This window comes from Solanum tuberosum, unplaced genomic scaffold, assembly GCF_000226075.1.
Source record: "Solanum tuberosum cultivar DM 1-3 516 R44 unplaced genomic scaffold, SolTub_3.0 scf00315, whole genome shotgun sequence".
NCBI lineage: Eukaryota > Viridiplantae > Streptophyta > Magnoliopsida > Solanales > Solanaceae > Solanum > Solanum tuberosum.
The window spans coordinates 322376-343598 of record NW_006239239.1 but is presented as its reverse complement, the minus strand read 5'-3'; the positions used below and the strand labels follow the sequence as shown (position 1 = coordinate 343598).

At 34.2% G+C, this 21223-nt stretch overlaps 2 protein-coding genes across 5 annotated transcripts; both read right to left on the bottom strand.

Annotated features, from left to right (window-relative positions):
* Window positions 1–408: 408 nt before the first annotated feature.
* On the bottom strand, window positions 409–6285 carry LOC102601765 (plastidial pyruvate kinase 4, chloroplastic). Its single transcript, XM_006360110.2, has 5 exons — window positions 6070–6285; window positions 5347–5454; window positions 4687–5114; window positions 2557–4203; window positions 409–820 (listed from the first exon to the last, which is right to left on the bottom strand). The coding sequence occupies exons 2-5, from the start codon at window positions 5404–5406 to the stop codon at window positions 685–687; spliced, it is 2271 nt and encodes a 756-aa protein (XP_006360172.1). The 5' UTR covers window positions 5407–5454; window positions 6070–6285; the 3' UTR covers window positions 409–684.
* A 492-nt stretch (window positions 6286–6777) lies between these two features.
* On the bottom strand, window positions 6778–10952 carry LOC102601437 (probable protein phosphatase 2C 51). Of its 4 annotated transcripts, none has more exons than XM_015314733.1 (4): window positions 10779–10952; window positions 7827–10054; window positions 7417–7522; window positions 6778–7350 (listed from the first exon to the last, which is right to left on the bottom strand). In XM_015314733.1, exons 2-4 carry the CDS (start codon window positions 8538–8540, stop codon window positions 6965–6967), a joined length of 1206 nt encoding a protein of 401 aa, XP_015170219.1. In that variant the 5' UTR covers window positions 8541–10054; window positions 10779–10952; the 3' UTR covers window positions 6778–6964. The 4 variants fall into 4 exon arrangements, with proteins under 4 accessions (XP_015170219.1, XP_006360171.1, XP_015170220.1 ...); XM_006360109.2 differs by having other exon boundaries at window positions 7827–8623; XM_015314734.1 differs by lacking the exon at window positions 10779–10952 and having other exon boundaries at window positions 6778–7266; window positions 7827–10772.
* Window positions 10953–21223: the final 10271 nt, after the last annotated feature.

Here is a 21223-nt window from a genome sequence, read left to right as displayed (position 1 = left end):
TTGGACCTATTTTATTCTGGTGCATGTCTCCATGTATTCACTGTTGTAAGATTTCCTTAACATTGATTAATTTCACGTTGATTGTTAGCATCAACTTACTGCAATCCCCCTCCTTTATCATCCATTGTGACTGTGCTAGGTGCGGAGTTACACTTGATTTCAGCCCAATGCTTCCCGACCTCGGGCTTCAACTGGGTTACCAATGCTACGACTTGGAATAAGCCATTTAACTTCAGCCCCAGATCATCAGAGTGCACAAGATTTATAAACTCTTTATTGGACATTACTATGGATTTGTCTCTTCATAAATGAGCTACAGGTTGTGGTTGTTTGTCTTGGACAACGGCGATGTTAAGCCAGCTTTCATGCACCTAGACTATTTCACTAGGTATCAAGTAACTCATATGGTAGCCCATCAAAATTAAGGCTGATGGAAGAAATCACCTAGAGTTTTATTCTCTGCTAAAAAATGAGAACCATGGTCTAATATTGTTCTTCTACTGTTAAAACAATACAATTGTGAAATACTAATTGTTTGGTTTCACTGAATATTGATGTATGTACATAGCAGAAGAAACGGTCATGGTGAAGCAGAAGATGTACAAGAGAAGGGAGAACATATCACCATGAAGATGTACAAAAGTAGGGAGAACATATAAGCAGCTCCTCATACGGTCGAACCAACTAAAAGTCGTGGCTGGATAAAGCAAGAGGCTTAAATTCTGCATCTAACTTCGTGGAGTGATTGCTCAATATTCTGTGTAAGAAAGAGACAGCTTCCACAATGCATTTACCCTTGTTCAACATGATACAACTTGTCCTGCAATAGGAAAACAGATTAAACATAGTCGTGCTGTTGAAGAACATTCTCAGGTCAAAGGTCGAGTTTCTACTACAGTTCTAATACGAGTTTAAAACAGCAAGTATTTGAAATGGTTTGGAAGGGTAGGCGGGAAAGAATAGTTTGAGGATAAAGGGTTAGACAGGGGCTTTATTTCTTTGCCAACACTGGATGAAGTTCATCTTTTTAGAAGATAATTTAATGATTGGGAGGTGGATGAAATCAGTGAATTATTTAATTATTGAAGCCCATTAAACTGGATGATAACAACAAGAATAGGATGATTTGGTTAGCTGATAAAAGTGGTGTACTCTCTGAGAGAAGTTGTTACATGAGGTTACAGAAGCAAGCTGGAAACTGGGAGGTTGATCGGCCATGGAAAATAAGGCCCCACCAAAGGTTTCTTGTTTTAGGTGGGTGACTGCCAAGAGTGCTTGTTTAACACAAGACACCATACAAAGGAGGGGTACTTCAATGTATAGCAGATGCTTTTTATGTGAGAAAGCAGGAAACACCACTAATCATCTACTGATGTATTGTGATTCAACCTGGCAAGGTTGGACATAATTTCTGTGTGTTTTTGGTGTGCAGTGGGTGATGCCAAAGGATGTTAAGAGCGTCATGCCAAGTCGGCAGGGAGAGAGAATTCAGAACCAGTTGAAGCAGATATGGAGGACTGTCCCATAGTGTATCATGTGGAATATTTGGCTGGAAAGAAATAAGAGATGTTTTGAAGAGAAGAAACAACATCGGCACTGGAATCTAATTGCATCTGCCGTCTGTTTTGTGTTGCAGGAAACACAGGATAGAGAATATGGAACATCTTTTTGAGCTTTGAACACCATGATGTAATGCAGTCATTGTAATACTTTTTTTGTACTCTTCTGCAGTACCTTCTTGGTACTAGCTTTTAGTGAAACTATCTTTACCTTATAAAAAATACCACTCTTTGACTGATTTGAAGGAAAGATATCTTTCTTGATTGCATATGAGCTAGTAAGTCCTACTCAACACCAGTCCCATATCTCATGCCACAAACTAAAAGGGGCAGTCCTTCCAAGTACCAGTTTAAGAAACGAATACCAAGTTCAACAGAAATGGAAGAGTTACTCTTACAAAGTTGGGCATAAAACCTCCATAATTATTTCCATCGTCCAATTAATTTGACTTTTAATTGTCAAATTATTCATGGTTCCTCAAATGAAGAAGGGGCACCTTGTTACATCATCTAGTTCTCTTTGTACTTGGTTTTCTTTAGAGCTTTATCCATTATTGACAAATGACAAGTATAATGATATATCCATGCATTAACAAGTTTCTACACCTCAAAACTAGTTAAACTTATGCATATGTGCTGAGAGAATTTCAGTTTTTTGAGAAATAACTGATCCAGAAAAAGAGTATTCAAGTGTTTGACTTGATAACTTATGTCACGTTTTAATGTTAGAAGTTGCAACACATTTTAATTTAAGTATATTTAGCATTTGGTTCGAACAAATTAATGAATAATATATTCCTCACTAATAGTTTTTAACCTTGTTCTTACTCAGGGAAGTGCAACAAAATATCACAAAAATAAAGAACCAGCCAGACTATAACCTCCTCTACTCCCTACTCAATTCCTAAAACCTCAAAAGGAAAGATAGGAATCAAAATACCCCCACCCACCCACACAGATATAGACACAAACGCATACTGGTAACGAGATTACTGACCTCATTCCTTCTGCCACATCAGTAAGCTCAGCTCTAGTAGGCACTCCAGATCTGACGAGCGACTCCAGGACCTGTGTTGCCCAAATGACAGGAACATGAGCAGCTGTGCAGACAGAGATTATCTCCTTCTGTATATATGCCATGTTTTCCCATCCACACTCTACAGCAAGATCTCCTCTGGCAATCATAATGCCCAAAGGATTTGGCATTTTCATTGCCTCCAGTAGTAGGAGCGGCAATTTCTCAAATCCTTCTTTTGTCTCGATCTTTAAAGAAATCCCCAAGTCCCTTCTTTTCCGCTTCTCAAGTTCTTGGCGCAACAGTAGAATGTCACGGACATCTCGGACAAATGAAACACCCACCATGTCTGCATGGTTGGCCACAAAGTCAAGATCTATAAGGTCCTTTGAAGTGAGACCTTCATACCGAATATTGCTCCGCGGAATATTTATGGACTTCTCTGATCCAAGTTTACTACCCCTGGGACCTGCATGGGTGATTGACACAAGAATTTCCAAAGTGCTAGTTGCTTTAATAATACCCCATATCTTCCCATCATCAAAAGCAATAGGTTCCCCAGGCTTCACTGAATCAAAAACATATTCAGATGAGCAGGCTATCCTGTGCGCACCAGTGGAAGAAGTCAAATTGTTTTCTTCATTTTGACCATCTCGTGATATACTCAGCAAGTCATCAACCCTTAATTTGATAAATTGCTTGAGAGGAGGAATATTTACTACATGTCCAGCTGATAATTTCCTTCTCTTGTCCTTGATAAACAATTTTGCACCTGACTTGACATAAGCAGCCTTACTGCACTCAGCCATATATCCGACGCCTGAGAAAATAGGATACCTGCTTATGATCTTAAGTGTCCTTTGTTTTCCACGAGCATCAAATAATGTCACAACATCATCAACCTCGAGCTTACTAAGAAGTTCTTCACCGTCCACATGTAGAATAGCATCAGGGGATACATGGGCTGGTGGAGAAGCAGCTCCTGGGCTTGAGAGCCAAACTAGGGCAGGATATATCACTTTCCCATAAGCATTCTTCTTGGGAGATATTTTCAACACACATGGACCAGCCTGCAGTTTTCCAGTTCGAAGCTTGGGCCCAGCTAAGTCCATGAGAATTCGACAAGGCTTTTCAAGAATTTGAGAGCTTCTTTTCACCCTTCTGATTATCTCACTCCAAATTTCAGGGCTTCCATGAGCACAATTGATACGAACAATGGTAGTTCCAGCATTTAGAAGATCTTTCATTAATGTTTCACTTTCTATAGCTTCTTCACCCACTGTTACCATGATATGGGTGTTTCTCTTCTCTGGCAATCTGCCCAATAACAGGTCCGCAGTATGGGATGCCCTCCTCCTTAGTGTATTAATAGAAAATTCCCCCTTCATTTGTTTGTCCAGACCTTTTGTTGAAGAGATTCCTTCACTATAAGAGATAGTATGACTAGAAGAATCATATTTTAAATTATCTAACAGCCGGATGCCTGCAGAAAGACTTGCTAGAACATGTTGATTTATTGTGTCTAAATTCAGTAAACAAATGGAAGAAAGTTCTTCTTTAAGCTGCTCTATGTTGAGGCTTTTCAAGGCCAAATAATGAATCAGGTTTGTCGCACTGACCAAGTAATTTCTGTCATTCATGGAACCACAAGTTAGTTGCAGGAAAAATGATCAAGCAGGGAGAAAATAGCAATAGAGTTGCTGATGGAAAAGCTGAATATATAGTAGGTACTTTAATCACATTATGCATAATGCTTCAAGTTTATTTTAGAACACTCAAGATACAATAAATGAAAGTACCTAAAGAAACCAAACAACCTCAATGACAAAAAGGAAAAGACAAGATTGATTTTTCGTACTATACTGGTTAAATTTTCCATGCTGGCAATGTTCTCACAATAACCCTCCCATTAGTTCTTTTAAGCACATCCTTTCTACACGTTCCAATTTACATTGTTATTTCTTGTCTTAAACTTTATCTGCTGGTATTTCTCCTTTGGCAGTCTCAGAGATGAAAAAAAGTGAGGATAAACAGGACTTTATCATCTTGCAATATAAATGTACATACATTTTATCACCTTCACTGAAAAGGAAAATATTAAAGAAAACATACTTGTGAGACATTTTAAGTTTGGAAGCATTCCATTGTTCCATTGCCAGTACATGCAAATGAACTGCCATCAGCTTAGCAAGCAGGCCGTCTTCTTTACCATTGATCTCATAACTTCTAAGAATACCTTCACCACATGGCAACAAGGAAAAAGTTGTTCCCATCTCTGGTGCACAAGAACTCCCATCTTCTTTCTGACCAACGATGACCGGATAATCAATATAGTAATCTGAGCCTTCTTTTTCAGCATCATCCTTTTCATTTGGAATAGCAAAGACAATGTTCTTTCTGGCAAGGTTTCCATTATTACTGGCTATAAATTGGACAATATGTTCCCTAAAGCCAGGAATTTTGAAAAAAGGTTGTGGAATTGAGTACTTCCTGGACAGGTTGGAAGATCTAACAAGCAAGAATGAAGCAATTTGAAAGCCCTGCAGAAAGGAATGTTCAGCAATGTTACAAAAGAGTGAAACTAGGATATAGCAACAAATAATTAGGGACTGTGAAAAGCATAGCCTCAAAGATACCAAAGGAGAGTGATAATCTTTAGCTAGCAGAGGTTAGCACATGGTACGTAAACTCCAACACGAGTTCATTTTCTGATACTTACTTGAACTAAACATTGTGCTATATGAGTATCCTTGCCAAAAGAGGATTACTTACATTATTTGACAGTGCAGATTGATTGGTGAATATGGCAACAGAAGCTACACCACCCAACATCTAGAGACAGACGTTGATAAAGTTCACAGGCAGAGGACAATTGAAAATCTGCAGAGTACAAGCAAAGCACTTTAGACTTGAAGTCTCGCAGACATGTTTAACAATTGTTTTTTCTATAGAGGAACCAGCAAATAATACAATATCTAAGCTTTAATTCTCCATATGAATACAAATGATATGAAGCCATCTATTTATACACACAAATTGTACAAGTAAACACAAATAGAAACTCTCCTTGATAACACCAAATCATTTTTGTGACCATTATCAATTAGAACTCCTTTTCTATTTAAGTGTTTTCATTTGAAATCTTCTATGCTTAGCCAATCAGCTGCTATAGATGCATTCTATATAAAGGATAACAACACCAACTTGAAACTCTATTTGATTCGATTGAAGTCTTAACACATAAGTCCGAGGAACCAAAACACTATACCCTAACTTGCTCTAGTTCAATAGAGCATGCTAGCATAATCTTGAGTCCATTTTTCCCAACAAAGTACAGAATTCTGAGAAATCACTATTGTTTCTACCAATTTCGTACACAGATTAACACATGCTAAGAAGAAGAAGAAAAGAAAAAAAACATTTTGTGATTCAAATGAATTTTTTGTATAGAACTCGAAAAAGAGAAAACGGTATAGAAAGATGGAGAGAAATTACCTGGGAAGGGATTGGCTATTACTGGAAAAATGAATGGGAAAGTAAGGAGAGAAAAGGGTAATAAGGAGTGTGGAGGGCGCGTGCCAGATTCAGTGTAGGGGATGAAGATTCTTCAGCCCTATCATTTCCTATACGGCATCAACATGTGCCACAAATTGTTAGGTGGAATTAGATTGTAGCAATTGTAATTTAAGCAATTTGCAAACCTAATGTATCAACAAAAAAAACTAATGGAAAAGCCTCAAATATATCACCAAATTTTGTAAAAAGAGTGAGCTCATTATTTCACAAAAGTGTTCATTTATGCCATTATATTTTAATATCCAATTTTGACATACCACTTTGTATATGTGGCCAACTATGATAGGAGCATATCACTAATTAAATTAAGAAAAATACAAAATTCATCTAATTTTTTATTTTTTTATTTTAAAAGACCCAAAATAAGCCTACATCCCTTTTATCCCAAAACCAACCATTATCTTCTTCTCTAAGACCCACATTTGAGTGAGGGGTGGACATGCATCCATTAACTTCGAAAAAAATTATGTATACAATTAAATAAGGATCATATAATTAATTGAGACACGGAAAAAACTGAGTTGGTGCATTGGTCCAACACTTTTCAATGTGCTTCTTTGCAAGCAAGTGTTTGCTTCTGTTCACGGACAAAAAATTAAAAGACGGAATATATATATAAAAGGAGAATTCAAGGGTAAGTACGACATGAAATTGATAGACTTTAGGACTTCAAGTCCAGGTACAATATTATACAAAGTACAAACAATCCATAATGGACACAAAGCAAGAAATTTATAAAGAGAGAAAAAATGAACTATCAAAGTAGTGAACTATAAATACTATTTCCATCTCTGGTGCCTAAAGATTTCTTCAACTAAACTATAATGATGCTTATGCTGTCTGTACTGCCCCGTGAAATCGCCAATTCTGCGAGTAAGGTTGCTGCCTTCGCTGCAACATTTTCTTTCATGACCTTATTTTGAGAATGCTCACTTCCATTTTTGCACCTTCTAATCTGACCATTTAAGCATTTTCTTGTAAAATCACAAGCAACGTCGTTGGGAACAACATCCCACAGACCATCACTGGCAAGTATTAAGAACTCATCTCCATCCGTTCTTTTGCTCACTGTGACTTTTGGCTCTGGTATTACATACGGTTTTAGGTAGTTATCCCTTGCATTAACTCTTTTGTCACATTGAATATTCAAGAATACAGAAATTCTATATGTAAGCTTACGTCTTCGTTTTTTGGTGTGTCCTAGACAGAAATTAGAATACATGATCATTTAATTTTGATTCGATATGAAACATAATCTGGACGTACCAATGGATCTTGAAGTAGCCAGTACTCCTAGGACTCGATGCCCATTCCAATTGATGACCTTCCCGCCTGACTTCTCAATTCTCTCCAGTTCATCAGGTCTGTCCGGCTGTGTACAATTTACAAAATTAACAACCAAATAAAGAATTACTCCATTCATTTCATATAAATGCACCTATCAAGTTTTAGTTGATCTCTTCGATTCAATTTGTTTATATTACTTTTATTTTTAATTCACTGAAGAAGAATGTTTCTCAACACTTATGTAGTAACTCTTTAATTCTAACTTTCCAGGTAATGTGCAGTCCACAATATCAAAGGACATTTTTGAAGTAACTTTCCAAATTACTCGTATTAGATACCTAAGTTGTTCCAAGAGTTTTAAAAAGCAAGATTCCAAATTTTTGAAATACCTTATGATCATTAGATAAGGCCAATGCAACTCCACCTCGTGAAAGCACAGCTCTAGAATCCCCACAATTGGCAACTATTACCTCTTCCTTCCCCACAACCGCCACGACTATCGTTGATCCAATTGTCGCCACTTCCGCCCCATTAATCCTGTTCACCTCTTTATCCATCTTATAAAAACTCGTCATCATCACTTTCGCCCAATTTATTTCTTCAAATTTCCCATCTTCTTCAAGAATTACTTCCATCAGTACCTTGTGCAACAAGTCACGGCAGGCATGAGCTACACATGACCCTCCATGTCCATCATAAACACCAAAAAAGTCATAATTCGTCAATAAATCCAGCTTCACTGATAGAGCATCCTTCATTTGTCTTCTTCCACCGATCAAAGAGATAGATCCATGTGAATATCTCGTAATGGATTGTAAATCCTCTGTTTCCTTGCTCACTTCATCGACATTACTGGGAGTTCTGGTCAAAACGACACTGTTTTCTGAATGTTGTTGCTGATGATGAGAAGTTGTCTTACTCATGGTGAATAACATAGACACTACAATCTCTTTTTTCTCTCTGTATTCTTCTCCATTTCTGGTTTTCTCATCATTATCATCATTCGTTACTCCAATATTCTGATTTCGTTTCTTTTTATAGCATTTATAGTTGGTTACGACAACATTGGCGTTAGTGCTAGAGATGTCAGGCATTAATGTCATGCACAATCACTTCAATTGCTGACTACTATTAAGACGAGAGCACTTTTGTTGTTTCGCATTGAGATTAAAATCTTCCATTGCACCTGATTTCGACAATGTGGTTTGCCGGAAAACAGTTTCCGCGCGAGGCGCCATAAAATTTATCATTAGTCATTGTTTGAAAGCTAAGAATATGACAAACACATTGCAGCCAGTAGGTGATTGATGGGAGAATATATAGCACCTTATTTGTAGGGTTGTTCTGTCTTAATTTAAATATTATATTTATTTTTACTATAGATGTATCTATTGGTTTTAAATTCATTGCTAGGTAATATCAAAAAGTCTCATTTTGTATAATAATCAATTGTGTGATCCTATTGTTAATTTAATATATATATTTTTGCTTATTTTTACTTATTATGTAACTAGTCAGGGGCACGTGCGTTGCACGTATGAGCCATAAGTTGTCTCATTCTCTATTGAGAGACATTTGTAAAGTTGTGTTGTCATGAGTGCGTGCAATATTATTGATGTAGTAGAAGTGTACATTATTTTAAATAGTCTTGTCATAAGCGCATAAGTTATTATTGATCTTGTAAAGCTATAAAGATTTAATTGATGCATTTCATAATATGTTGGATATTTATGTGCTAAATTATGAATGACAACATCAACTTAATATGAAGCATTAAATTTGAAGCATGAAAGTACTGTAAATTATGAATAATAATAATACTAAAACATTAAAATGCAATACAATATCAACAAACAAGAAACTTAAATATGAAACTATACAATGTTTGGTTAAATGTCACAATTTATGTGAGAAGATTGAGGGACTCAAACAATTATCATGAATGTGACATTAACGCATTGAGGAGTGTGGGTCGATGAAGAATCACCATTTGAAGGGTCTAAATTCCTTAGTAGCATGATGGGTGCATTTTCCTTTAATTCTAATTTAATAAGATATGTAAAAATATATTTTGAAAATTTAATTTGTATGACTTAATTTATTTCATAGGTATATGTTAAACTCATTTCAATATTTAATAATTATATTCATTTATTTGGTGGAGTAAGTAATACTTTTGATAGTCATTTGTGTAGTTTACCTTTCCTCATAATCAATATCTTCAATCCTACAATAGGTACAAGTTGCACTACTTTTTATAACAGTAACTCGCTTGTAGCATTTCTTGCAAGCATAATACCCAACCAATATCCAAAGAAAACTATCCTTATGAAGAGAGTTCTAATAAGGTTTCAATTCAAAAATGATAAAAACAAGCACATCTAACATTGCAACACGTTAAGGAGGCCATAACAAATATTTACTCCAAATCCAAAAGTGCTAGTCCTGAATCTTTCTACCAGGGGATGTACAGAGAGGTTGGCTCAGCACTCAGCATGAATAGATGCATAACCAGAAAGTAGAGGAAAGACAATCCAAATGCATATTTTATTACACAAGTACAAAGGCTGAGAGATGGAAGAATAACCAATCCAAGCTACAAGGAGGCAAAATGCCACTGAAGCCAATTGATACAGTTCATTAGTACTTATCAAGACCGATTTCACATAAAACTTAGCTATTATAATAAAACGTTAGAGTATGATTATTAATGTGTGCTGAAAAAATAAAATAATAGGTCGTAAAATTTTCCACCTAACGAATAAGTAATTTATCAGATAAAATCCATTGAAATAAATCAATATGTTTTTATATAATGAAAATAGATCAAACAATAACAAAATAAGCAAAACTGAACAATTTAGAAAAATACCCAAATCAAAATAAGCAAAAGTTCAAACAGCCGACTACAAATTCCAAACTTTCCAAGGAATAAACAGAAAACAAGGGAAACAAAGTGGCTATTGATAAAGAATCACAGATCCATATACTTGGCGAATGAGCAAGTACAAAATAAATATCTCGGACCCAAAGTCATTACTCTGTATCCATTTGCATCCCCAACACAAGGACATAGGGAGAAACAGAGAATGTACTTGGGCTTTCACTTCAACGACAAATAAATCAGTTATACACCAAGCAACAATAGGCAATTTGCAACAATATAATTAAGATAACACTGTGACAAGTAATATTAAGGAAATAACAATATCACAGAAGTAGCAATATCAAGAACAGACATGATTAAGAGAATGAAACGAAATAAGCTAGATAAAGACATACACAGTAAATAGGAAAATAGAGCAGCTCTTGATAAATAAAGAGGAGAAAAAAATATTTACCTGATGTATTTGAATGAGTCACAACAAAGAGAAACAAATTTATATAGATGAGGGAAGAATCTGAAAAGGTTTTGGATAAGGTGATAATTAAAGCAATGGAATTGAGCGTCGAAAAAAAACTGCTACACTGATCAAGGGATGCTAAGCAGAAACTATACGTTTCTGGAGAATTAAATTAGGGTTGAGATTATCAGCAAATTTTTTTAACAAATAAATATTTAAGTAATATTGTAGGGGCAAAACGGTAAATCAACTTTGGGGTTAAGCTCTTCCCACTTATAATAATATATGATAATTCTATTTTATTCTTTACTTGTAGTAGCTCTATCATATACTCAATTTTTTTTTGTAAATTTATCATTCGAATTATTAATACATAACAATATGTAATACTCTTTCTGTCTCAATTTATATGACTTACTTTCATTTTTAGTCCGTCTAAAAAAATGACATATTTCTATATTAAATAACAATTTAACTTTAAAATGTGAAATAATTTATAGCCACATAAATTTCTACCATTCATTTTAGATCATAAATTTTATAAATCTTCCTTATTTTCTTAAAATTCGTGTCGAATCAAACTAACTCATATAAAATAGGACAAAAAAAGTAATGAAGAATAATATAGTAATTCATTTAAGTATCTTATTTATTAAAATAATACTCACAATACAAATAAGAATCAAATCGCTAGTCCACAAATGGGAAGAAAGAATGAAAAGTTGAAAAAACAAGGGAATGGGGGTAGGTGGTGGGACAGAGCTTAAACGAATTAATTTCATACACGTGTACGGTGGCGATGGAGTAGGAGATAAAAGGTGGCAAAAAGATGTTGGATTAATCTTCAGGCACCTTGACGAGTTTGATTACTCATCTCTTTTCTTTTTTTGAATTTTTTTATTATGTTGTTTCTTGTCTTCATGACACCAAATTTGTACTCCCTCCGTCCCATTTTATATGATGTACTTTGATTTGGCACAAACTTTAAGAAAAATGGAAAGACTTTTAAAACTTGTGGTCCAAAATGAATGATAGAAATTTGTGTGGTTGTAAATCATTTCATTAAGGGTAAAAAAGACATTTTATAGGCAAATTGTTACTTAAAATAGAAATGTGTCATTCTTTTTGGGACTGACTAAAAAGGAAAGTGAGTCATATAAATTGGGACAGAGGGAGTACGATTTTTTGGAAATTAGGAGGACCACTGTATACGTGTCGTTAAATTGAGTGGAGGGGACCATACTATGGATTTGTCAGAATCAGAGGATGGAAATTTTATGGGACACGTGTTTGTTAGCAACTGATTTTCTTAAAATTGGACTTGTTTTTACGTGTTGATTTGCAATTAAATAATGTGATATGTTCCGTAAATCTCACTCTACTTTACCATATAAATAAAATTTGTTGAAAAATAATTTGGAATTTCTGATATATTTAATAAACTTCTCAACACAAATACATAGTCTAGGCGCCTATCACAGCAGATCCGCCCATGAAGGAATAACATAAAAGGTGGGTTGTTTCTGTCAATTGTCACAAAACATGCACTCCATGCTTAAATAAGTGACTGGAATGGTTTGACGATATGTGATAGATGACCTTTCAAGACAAATATCAAATGGAAGAAAATACTACGTACTAATAAGTTAATGCTAAATCTAGATTTATACATATTGCCAAACCAAAAAAACAACCATCTGCTTTGCTCTGTTGAGTGTGGACTGATCAATTGCTAAAATATGGACAGAACCACACAGAATCGTATGTATAGAAATATCTAACAGAAATTCAGGTACAAGACACCACATTCCAATAACAGCGTAGGGAAAACTCAACATGAACTACAAAAGAGAATAAAAGTTCAACAAGAACAGAGAAGAGGAGGAGGAGCATGGATTAGAATATGAACATGTTCAGATTACTAACTGTTTAGATCAATTACTCCAATAACAGTACATAAGTATCTTCTTTAGTCTACACAAAAGTCACTATACAATATAAGTTTCTCATATGCACAAAAACATCTTGAATCCCAGTCGAAGTAAAGAAGAGATGCCAAAATATGGTCTAGCTGAAATATTTTCGCTTATCAAAAACACCACGTGAATCAGGATTTCTTCGCCCTAGAGAAGTCTATCCATGGATACTGCAAAAGATCATGAACAAAATCAGTTAATATGAATACTCTTCAAGGGAAGGGACAGGAGAGAAGAACACATTATCATGAAGTACATTCTCCATAATAAACTTTAGCATCTCCTAGTTTTGCATCTCGTCTAGTGTTGGAAGACCCATTGCTTCTTGTCGCTGATGAAACTGCAGAAGTATTATCCATCACACATTTAGAAGGCATCAATATCCATAAATACAACAAGAACGTCAGTTCTTGTGATCATGAATTTTCACCAAAAGAATAACCAGTAAACAAGTAAATCAAACATCACTAGATTTGTCCCTTCTACAAAATGAAGATAACAGCAATACCACTCCCAAGGTAAAAGCATGTTCAAGTCCAGTAATTAAGTATGGCTAGTGGGCAGATGAAGCTGGTAGACACAACTTAGCATCATCAACAATAGCTATAGGAGAAGTAAACCTCATATGCAAACAATCACCCATCATAACAACAAGGAGACATTTCATTTATTTAAATACCATAGCGTTCAGGGCTCCCAGATTATGCTATAATCCAATTGAGAGATAGGAAAAACTGGAACCTCTAAGACCTGAAGAACAAAATTCTACTAATTGAACGGAACTATCAATGTCGGTCAGCAATGTGGTCCTTTAGAGTTTAGTTTCTTTCTTGTGCCATACAAAAGACTCTACTAAAAAAATTGTATAACCAAGTATCTATGTTTTTCTATAAAGCACCTTCAATACTTACCTTTCATAACTAACCTCAAATCTAGATGTACATTTTGATTTCATAATTGTGAACCGAAATATACTAGAAGAATTTTAGGCTCAAAAGTAGCTTCCTAAACTCCAAATCTGAAGTTTTTTCTCATAAACACATTTCTATGCTAAGTTTCTACAAACTAAACCAGAAGTACTTTTTTGGGCATTTACCAAGCATGTCAAGTAAAGGTGTCAAGAAGGGACCCATTTTCTCAAATGCAAAAGGAAATTTTAGGGGATACTAGTAGAGCACAGAGTAATGGTAAATTTGTACTAATGTGGATAACAAATGACTCATAAGATATAGGATAAGCACAAATTATACAGTACCTACCATGGCAGTGATGCTAGAAACTTCCATATGAATACCATAATTGAGGGTTTACTTGGCAGAAATATGTAAAAATGAAGTGACAATAGAATTCCGACATAAAAAAGTGTTACCATAACAGAACAATTCCAACTAACAATAAAACCGTACCATAATAGTTTCAACACTAGATTGAATCTCCGGGTCCAATTTTGATAGCCTGGTAATTTCAGGTTCAACTTTCTCGGTATCGAGTTCAGGTTCACCTTTAACTACCCATTTCCACCAGTTCACCTTGTCTATCTTAGTAAGGAGTACAGAGATGGATTTCTGATCCTCTGCAAAGATGTTGGCAATAGTTAGTTAGTGATCTTGTGTTCCTCAAAGTAAAGCTGCATTGTTCTCGCACAGATTATAGTAAGATCAACTAGCAAACTATTGGAGTAATAGGTACATGCCCATACTCTGAAACTATGTATCACAGTGAAAATCAATTGCAGGGTGCTAATAACAGCAGATGTAAATAGAAAAAAAAATCAAGCAACCATGCATCAAAACATGACAGCAACTTACCTAAGGTCCAGAAACAAGCTTCAACTTTGACAGGTCGATAGAGTTCTCCCTGCCACCACAAAGAGGATGAATGTTAATATACAGGCTCAGAAGAAAATCATACAAATCTTACACATTTTGAAATGGAAAAACAGCAAATGATATCTCTGAATGACTAGAAACAGGAGAACACACTAACATAAATTATTGGAGGCAGACCCTTTAGTCCGACTGTAAGATGGTTTATTTTTATATCGCAAACAATAAATCGTGATTTTGTTCCCTGAGGTACAGGAATGTTGACATTAACCTCCTGTAATGATTGACCCCAAGAGTAGTTGTCCAGACCAAGGCCATTTTCTATGTTGGGAGATGTGTACATATCACCAGAAAGAGCAATAAGCTACTGGAGATGCAAAACAAATAGGGTTGTTCGGTAACACCAATTAACATATAAAGTTGGAATATGATGAGAACAAAGAATCACCAAGTGTAATATGGAGTTTGGAATTTCAAGAAAATACACAACGAACAATGGTATAGCAGAGAATTGGAGTTAAAGGACCTTCTGCAAAAAAATATAAACAGTATGCCACAAACGTACACACCTACACAGCTTAGAAAAAGAATACTAGTTCAAACTGAATACGGTCAACCTTTTGATGACATAAAGGTTAAGAAGACCAAGTCCAGCGACAAATAAAGGAGACAACAAAAGAAAGCCACAACATCGACCCTCCCTCAGCAGATTGGCACAATGCAAATGAAAACCACATAAATCCTCTGCTATCAAATTCCAAACTACAAGAGAGCAAGAGTAGGGCTTCAATCATGTGCTAATGATCTGAAACCACTTAGCCATTAACTTTCACTTAAATGTTGTGCAAATATAACTCTAAAGATCAAGAATAAAGCTTCAACTGGGCTATTTGATACACTTATTTCTTTTCAGAACATTAGGCTCTAAACACACTTGATAAGTGCAAACATTTGAAACGACCTAGCCATCAACTATCATTGCTTTACAAATCAAACACAAATAAACTTTATTTATGACTAATAACCATAAAAATATATATCATATGATATTCAAGATCAAGATTCAAATCAATAATTATTATATCTTTTTCCCTAAGTGGTAATCTCGGAACCCAAGGGTTCAAGGAGTGGAATTGAAGCACAAGTTAGGACAATCAGTATGTAACCATTGTGTTAACTCATTTCCCAAAATTCCTACCCGAAAGTTACACGCCTCTAACTAAATACTCCTCTAAAACACCAGGGGCAAAAAGTAAAACACAGATGAGACATTTTGTTTTAAAAAAATACCTAAAATCCCCTTCTTGTTCTCTTCAATGGCCTCAGTAGTGTTAATGGCCTCCTTAACCTCCTGTACGGATTGATCCCAAGAATAGTTGTCCAGATCAAGGCCATTGCCTATGTTGGGAGCTATGTACATATCAGCAGAAAGAGCAATAAGCTACTAGTGATGCAAAACAAACAAGGTTGTTGGGCAACACCAATTAACATATAAAGTTGGAATATGATGAGAACAAAGAATAACCAAGTGTAATATGGAGTTTGGAATTTCAAGAAAATACACAACGAATAATGCTATAGCAGAGAATTGGAGTTAAAGGACCTTCTGCAAAAAAATATAAACAGTATGCCACAAGCGTACACACCTACACGGCTTAGAAAAAGGAATACTAGTTCAAACTGAATACAGTCAACCTTCTGATGACATAAAAGGTAAGAAGACCAAGTCCTGCGACAAATAAAAGAGACAACAAAAGAAACCCACAACATCGACCCTCCCTCAGCAGATTGGCACAATGCAAATGAAAACCACATAAGTCCTCTGCTATCAAATTCCAATTCCCAGAGAGCAAGAGTAGGGCTTCAATCATGGGCTAATGGATATTCTTTTTTTTTCTTTGATCAAACTATTGTATGTTCTTTTAAAAAGAAAATTAGAATCAAAACATACTTGATAAATGATAACATCTGAAAACACTTAACCATTAACTTTGACTAAAATGTTGTAAAAATATAACTCTAAAGATCAAGAATGAAACTTCAAATGGGCTATTTGATACACTTATTTGTTTTCAGAACATTAGGCACTAAACACACTTGAAAAGTGCAAACATTTGAAACCACTTAGCCATCAACTATCATTTCTTTACAAATCTAACTCAAATAAATTTTACTTATGTCTAATAACCATAAAAATATATATCAGATGATATACAAGATCAAGATTCAAACCAATAATTATTATATCTTTTCCCTGAGTGATAATCTCGAAACCCAAGGGTTCAAGGGAGTGGAATTGAAGCACAACTGAGGACAATCAGTATGTAACCATTGTGTTAACTCATTTCCCAAAATTTCAACAGGAAAGTTACACGCTTCTAACTAAATACTCCTCTAAACACCAGGGGGGAAAAGTAAAGTAAAACACAGATAAGACACTTTGTTTAATAAAAATACCTAGAAGCCTCTTCTTGTTCTCTTCAATGGCCTCAGTAGTGTTATTGGCCTCCTTAACCTCCTGTACTGATTGACCACAAGAGTAGTTGTCCAGATCAAGGCCATTGCCTATGTTGGGAGTTGTGTACATATCAGCAGAAAGAGCAATAAGCTACTGGTGATGCAAAACAAATAAGGTTGTTTGGTAACACCAATTAACATATAAAGTTGGAATATGATGAGCACAAAGAATAACCAAATGTAAAATGGAGTTTGGAATTTCAAGAAAATACACAACGAATAATGCTATAGCAGAGAATTGGTGTTAAAGGACCCCTTCTGCGAAAAATACAAACAGTATGCCACAAGCATACACACCTACACAGCTTAGAAAAAGGAATACTAGTTCAAACTGAATACAGTTAACCTTCTGATGACATTAAAGGTAAGAAGACTAAGTCCACCGACAAATAAAGGAGACAACAAAAGAAAGCCACAATTGTACGTTCTTTTTATCAGAAAATTAGAATCAAAACATACTTGATAAATGATAACATCTGAAAACACTTAGCCATTAACTTTCACTAAAATGTTGTAAAAATATAACTCTAAAGATCAAGAATGAAGCTTTAAATGGGCTATTTGATACACTTATTTGTTTTCAGAACATTAGGCTCTAAACACACTTGAAAAGTGCAAACATTTGCAACCACTTAGCCATCAACTATTATTTCTTTACAAATCTAACTCAAATAAACTTTTCTTATGGCTAATAACCATAAAAATATATATCAGATGATATTCACGATGAAGATTCAAACCAATAATTATTAGTATATCTTTTGCCTGAGTGATAATCTCGAAACCCAAGGGTTCAAGGGAGTGGAATTGAAGCACAAGTTAGGACAATCAGTATGTAACCATTGTGTCCATTCCTCTCAATTCATAACTCATTTCCCAGAATTCCTACTGGGAAGAAAAGTAAAAACACGGATGAGTCATTTTGTTAAAGAAAAATACCCTTCTTGTCCTTCTCAGTAGCGTTAAAGGCCTCCTCTACCCTCGTCTCGTTAGAAGGCTTTGGTGATACAGGTGACGATGACGGTGGTTTGTCATCTTGCTCATTGTATTCGAAAATGATCACCATTGATAAACTCAAGATTCAGTTCAGAGTTTCATGGTTTTGGCAGTGAAATTTTGAATTGAGGCTGTTTATTTATATGTATAGAGGGAAATGAAAAGTGGGGAGCCAAATGTAACAACAGGCAGCCTCTAGAATATTCGAGAAGATAGATCTTGTGGGATGAGTTCAAAATGTAATATAAAATGGGTAAAACACAAACCATAATGTTATTGGTGGAATACACTCGTCTCTCCTTCTCTGTATATGTATTCGCAATATATTTGAGTTTCACAATTTTATTTATATATGTGTATTCCGCATCAATTTCTTCTACAAATCACCTTGGTCAATTCATCTGGCAAATAAAAATAGACTAAAAGTTGATACATGGTGCAACCCCATTACAACTGCTCCAAACCAAATGAATGACTTGTATAGTTGAGCGTATCTGCATAAATCCGAACTAATTCTTCAAAACAGACACACCTCTCTTCCATGATTTAGACTAACTTAGGCATCAATTTTGATTCATGTAACGTCTCCCTTCCTTTCCCTCACTCTTCTCCTATGCTCCTTTAGTTTGAAATATTGAACGAGTTTTCGCTATTAATGTCAACAAAAGAGATAATGACAACGATAGACTAGGTTTTATTTATTAGCATGATTTATCAATTTAGGCAAATTAGAGCCACATACCTCCAAAAGAAAAGAAAACCTAAAAATCCCCATATGGAGCAATCGTGAATTGCGAGAATGAAAGAGTAAAAGAAAAAGTATATGGGGATAAAATTAGGGCAAGTTACATATTTGGCCGATTTGACAAATTAATTACATTGTCAACAAAAATATACACTATTTTGTATTAAGAGTTTATATTTTATTCATATCATACAATACTATATAATAAAAAAATACATTTATTGCCAATTATTTTGATGGCGGATATACAATGTCGTTGTCCCTTAAAATTAAGTAGTCGCGGCACTTTGGACCCTCTGCTTATATTGCCAAAAGTTAGGACTATACATCTAAACTTGAAGAAATTTCCTTCATATCTTAACATTTGTCATATTTATATGATACACTTTTAACATCACTTTTGAAAGGTCAATTGCATTACCACTTTTGAAATTCAAAACCCTAAAGGTGTTTAAATCAATTCGGTGTTTGTGTAATAGTGTGGAAACATCTTTGGGAAGCAAAAATAAAAATTTTGATATATGTATTCTTGTATATCAATGTATATTGTCTCTGTATATTGGTGTATTTGATGTATATTTTTGTATACTCATGATAAATGTATTTCGTGTATGTAATATTCACACATGATATACCTGATAGTGTTGATGTTTTGCAATTCCATTTAAAATCTGAAATTCCAAATTAGCTCAAATCATATCTGATTTTCCTCATATTTACTAGTGTATAATTTTGTCTAGGTATTTTCAACGGATTCCAACCACATTCACTCAAAAAAAAAAAAAAACTGTTGAAAAAATTAAATTAGAGCTTAGTTGTGATTTCAAATTTTGAGTTTTTATAAGGTTTTGTCAGTGATGAACTAAGCAAATTTTGTGATAGTTGTGGAGAAATAAATTATCGAAAAATGTGGCAAAAATCGAGCTTCCGGATGACCTGATTTTTTTCCGATGAAAGAGGAAATTGAGGGATTGATGGAGAAAGAGATTTAGGGTGGAATTGAGGAAAAGTGTTGAGAAAGAGGAAGATGAAATCATAAGAGTTATTTGTTGTCAAATTATTTGGGTTATAGGTGCCAATACTAATTGTTGGCTTATTTGATATATTTGGTAGTTTACCCAAATTATACTAGTTTAGGAACTAATTATTTATCATGTTTGTAATATTATGAATCTTATCAGATTTTAGATTCCGATATATGTTGCCGGCACATCCAGATACATGTATCTCGAATATATAGAATAAAAATTAGGTGTAATTTGTTTAGATACACTGTATCCAAGTAGATTTGCATTTATTTAGAATACATATTAAATAAATTCTAGTCGTCTCCCTCCTATCTTGCTCACGTATCTGGTATTCCAGATACATTTATCTAATGTTAGATACATGTATTTAGTGTGATTCACATGTATCTGGGATATATAGATAAATCTCGCTTGCCTCCCAACCATTTTTGCTCGCCTATCTTCCTATTTCAGCTTATGAGGTTGCAAAGAACATGTATCTAGATGCATTTGACTTGAAATCTGAAATGAAATTATTAATTAGTCAGATAATATGCGACTATTCCAAATCATAGGGAGAATTAATAAATATGACTGAAATGTTTGCGTAATTAGGTAGCTTTCATATCTTTTAAGACTAGATATGAGACCCCGTGCCAGCACGGGGCCCAATATATGTTACTGTTTCTGTTTTAATTTATGTGGTACATATGAAATTTGAAATTAATCAATTTTTTAGTATGTTTTTATATATTTTAAGTTGCTAATTATTTGTATTTAGAGTATGTTTTACGTAAATATATTAGAAATCACAATAATTAACAAGTTAATATAAAAAAAAACTTATAAAAAATTCATTGACTTTTGAAATTTCATTTGTATCACATAAATCAGGACCGAGTAATATATATGAAAATTACATAAAACGTACTATAACTCACAATAATTAGCAACTTAAAATATCTATATATCTATATTTCTCCAATTTATGCGGTATAGATGAAATTTTGAAAGTTAACAAAAACTGTTTATATGTTTTGAAATATTTTAAGCTATTAATTATTATGATTTATAATACTTTTTACATAAAAAAATTATTTATATAAAGTATAAAAGAGAAAATTTAGAAAAAGGAAACATAAATGTCAGTAGGAGTCCAATCTATGTTAATTTCTATGTTTTAATTATTGTAATACGGATTAAATTTGGAGAGCCAACTAAAAAAATTTAAAGGTTTTTTTTTATAAATTTTAAGTTGTTAATTATTATAATTTATAATATTTTTATTAATTTTAAACCAATATATGTTTTTCTCTGTCTCAATTACATGAGACATATGGAATTCGGAGAGTCAACTAAAATTTTAAAATATGTT

Bases quoted from the DNA above. Each gene is read 5' to 3' on its own strand.
- LOC102601437 (XM_015314733.1), bottom strand. From the start codon at position 8,540: ATGACATTAATGCCTGACATCTCTAGCACTAACGCCAATGTTGTCGTA. The intron at 7,523-7,826 runs GTATTTCAAAAA...AATTGTACACAG, and splicing joins CCTTATCTAATGATCATAAG to CCGGACAGACCTGATGAACT. The intron at 7,351-7,416 runs GTACGTCCAGAT...ATTTCTGTCTAG, and splicing joins GGCTACTTCAAGATCCATTG to GACACACCAAAAAACGAAGA.
- LOC102601765 (XM_006360110.2), bottom strand. From the start codon at position 5,406: ATGTTGGGTGGTGTAGCTTCTGTTGCCATATTCACCAATCAATCTGCA. The intron at 5,115-5,346 runs GTAAGTAATCCT...TCCTTTCTGCAG, and splicing joins AATCTGCACTGTCAAATAAT to GGCTTTCAAATTGCTTCATT. The intron at 821-2,556 runs GTCAGTAATCTC...TTCCTATTGCAG, and splicing joins GATGTGGCAGAAGGAATGAG to GACAAGTTGTATCATGTTGA.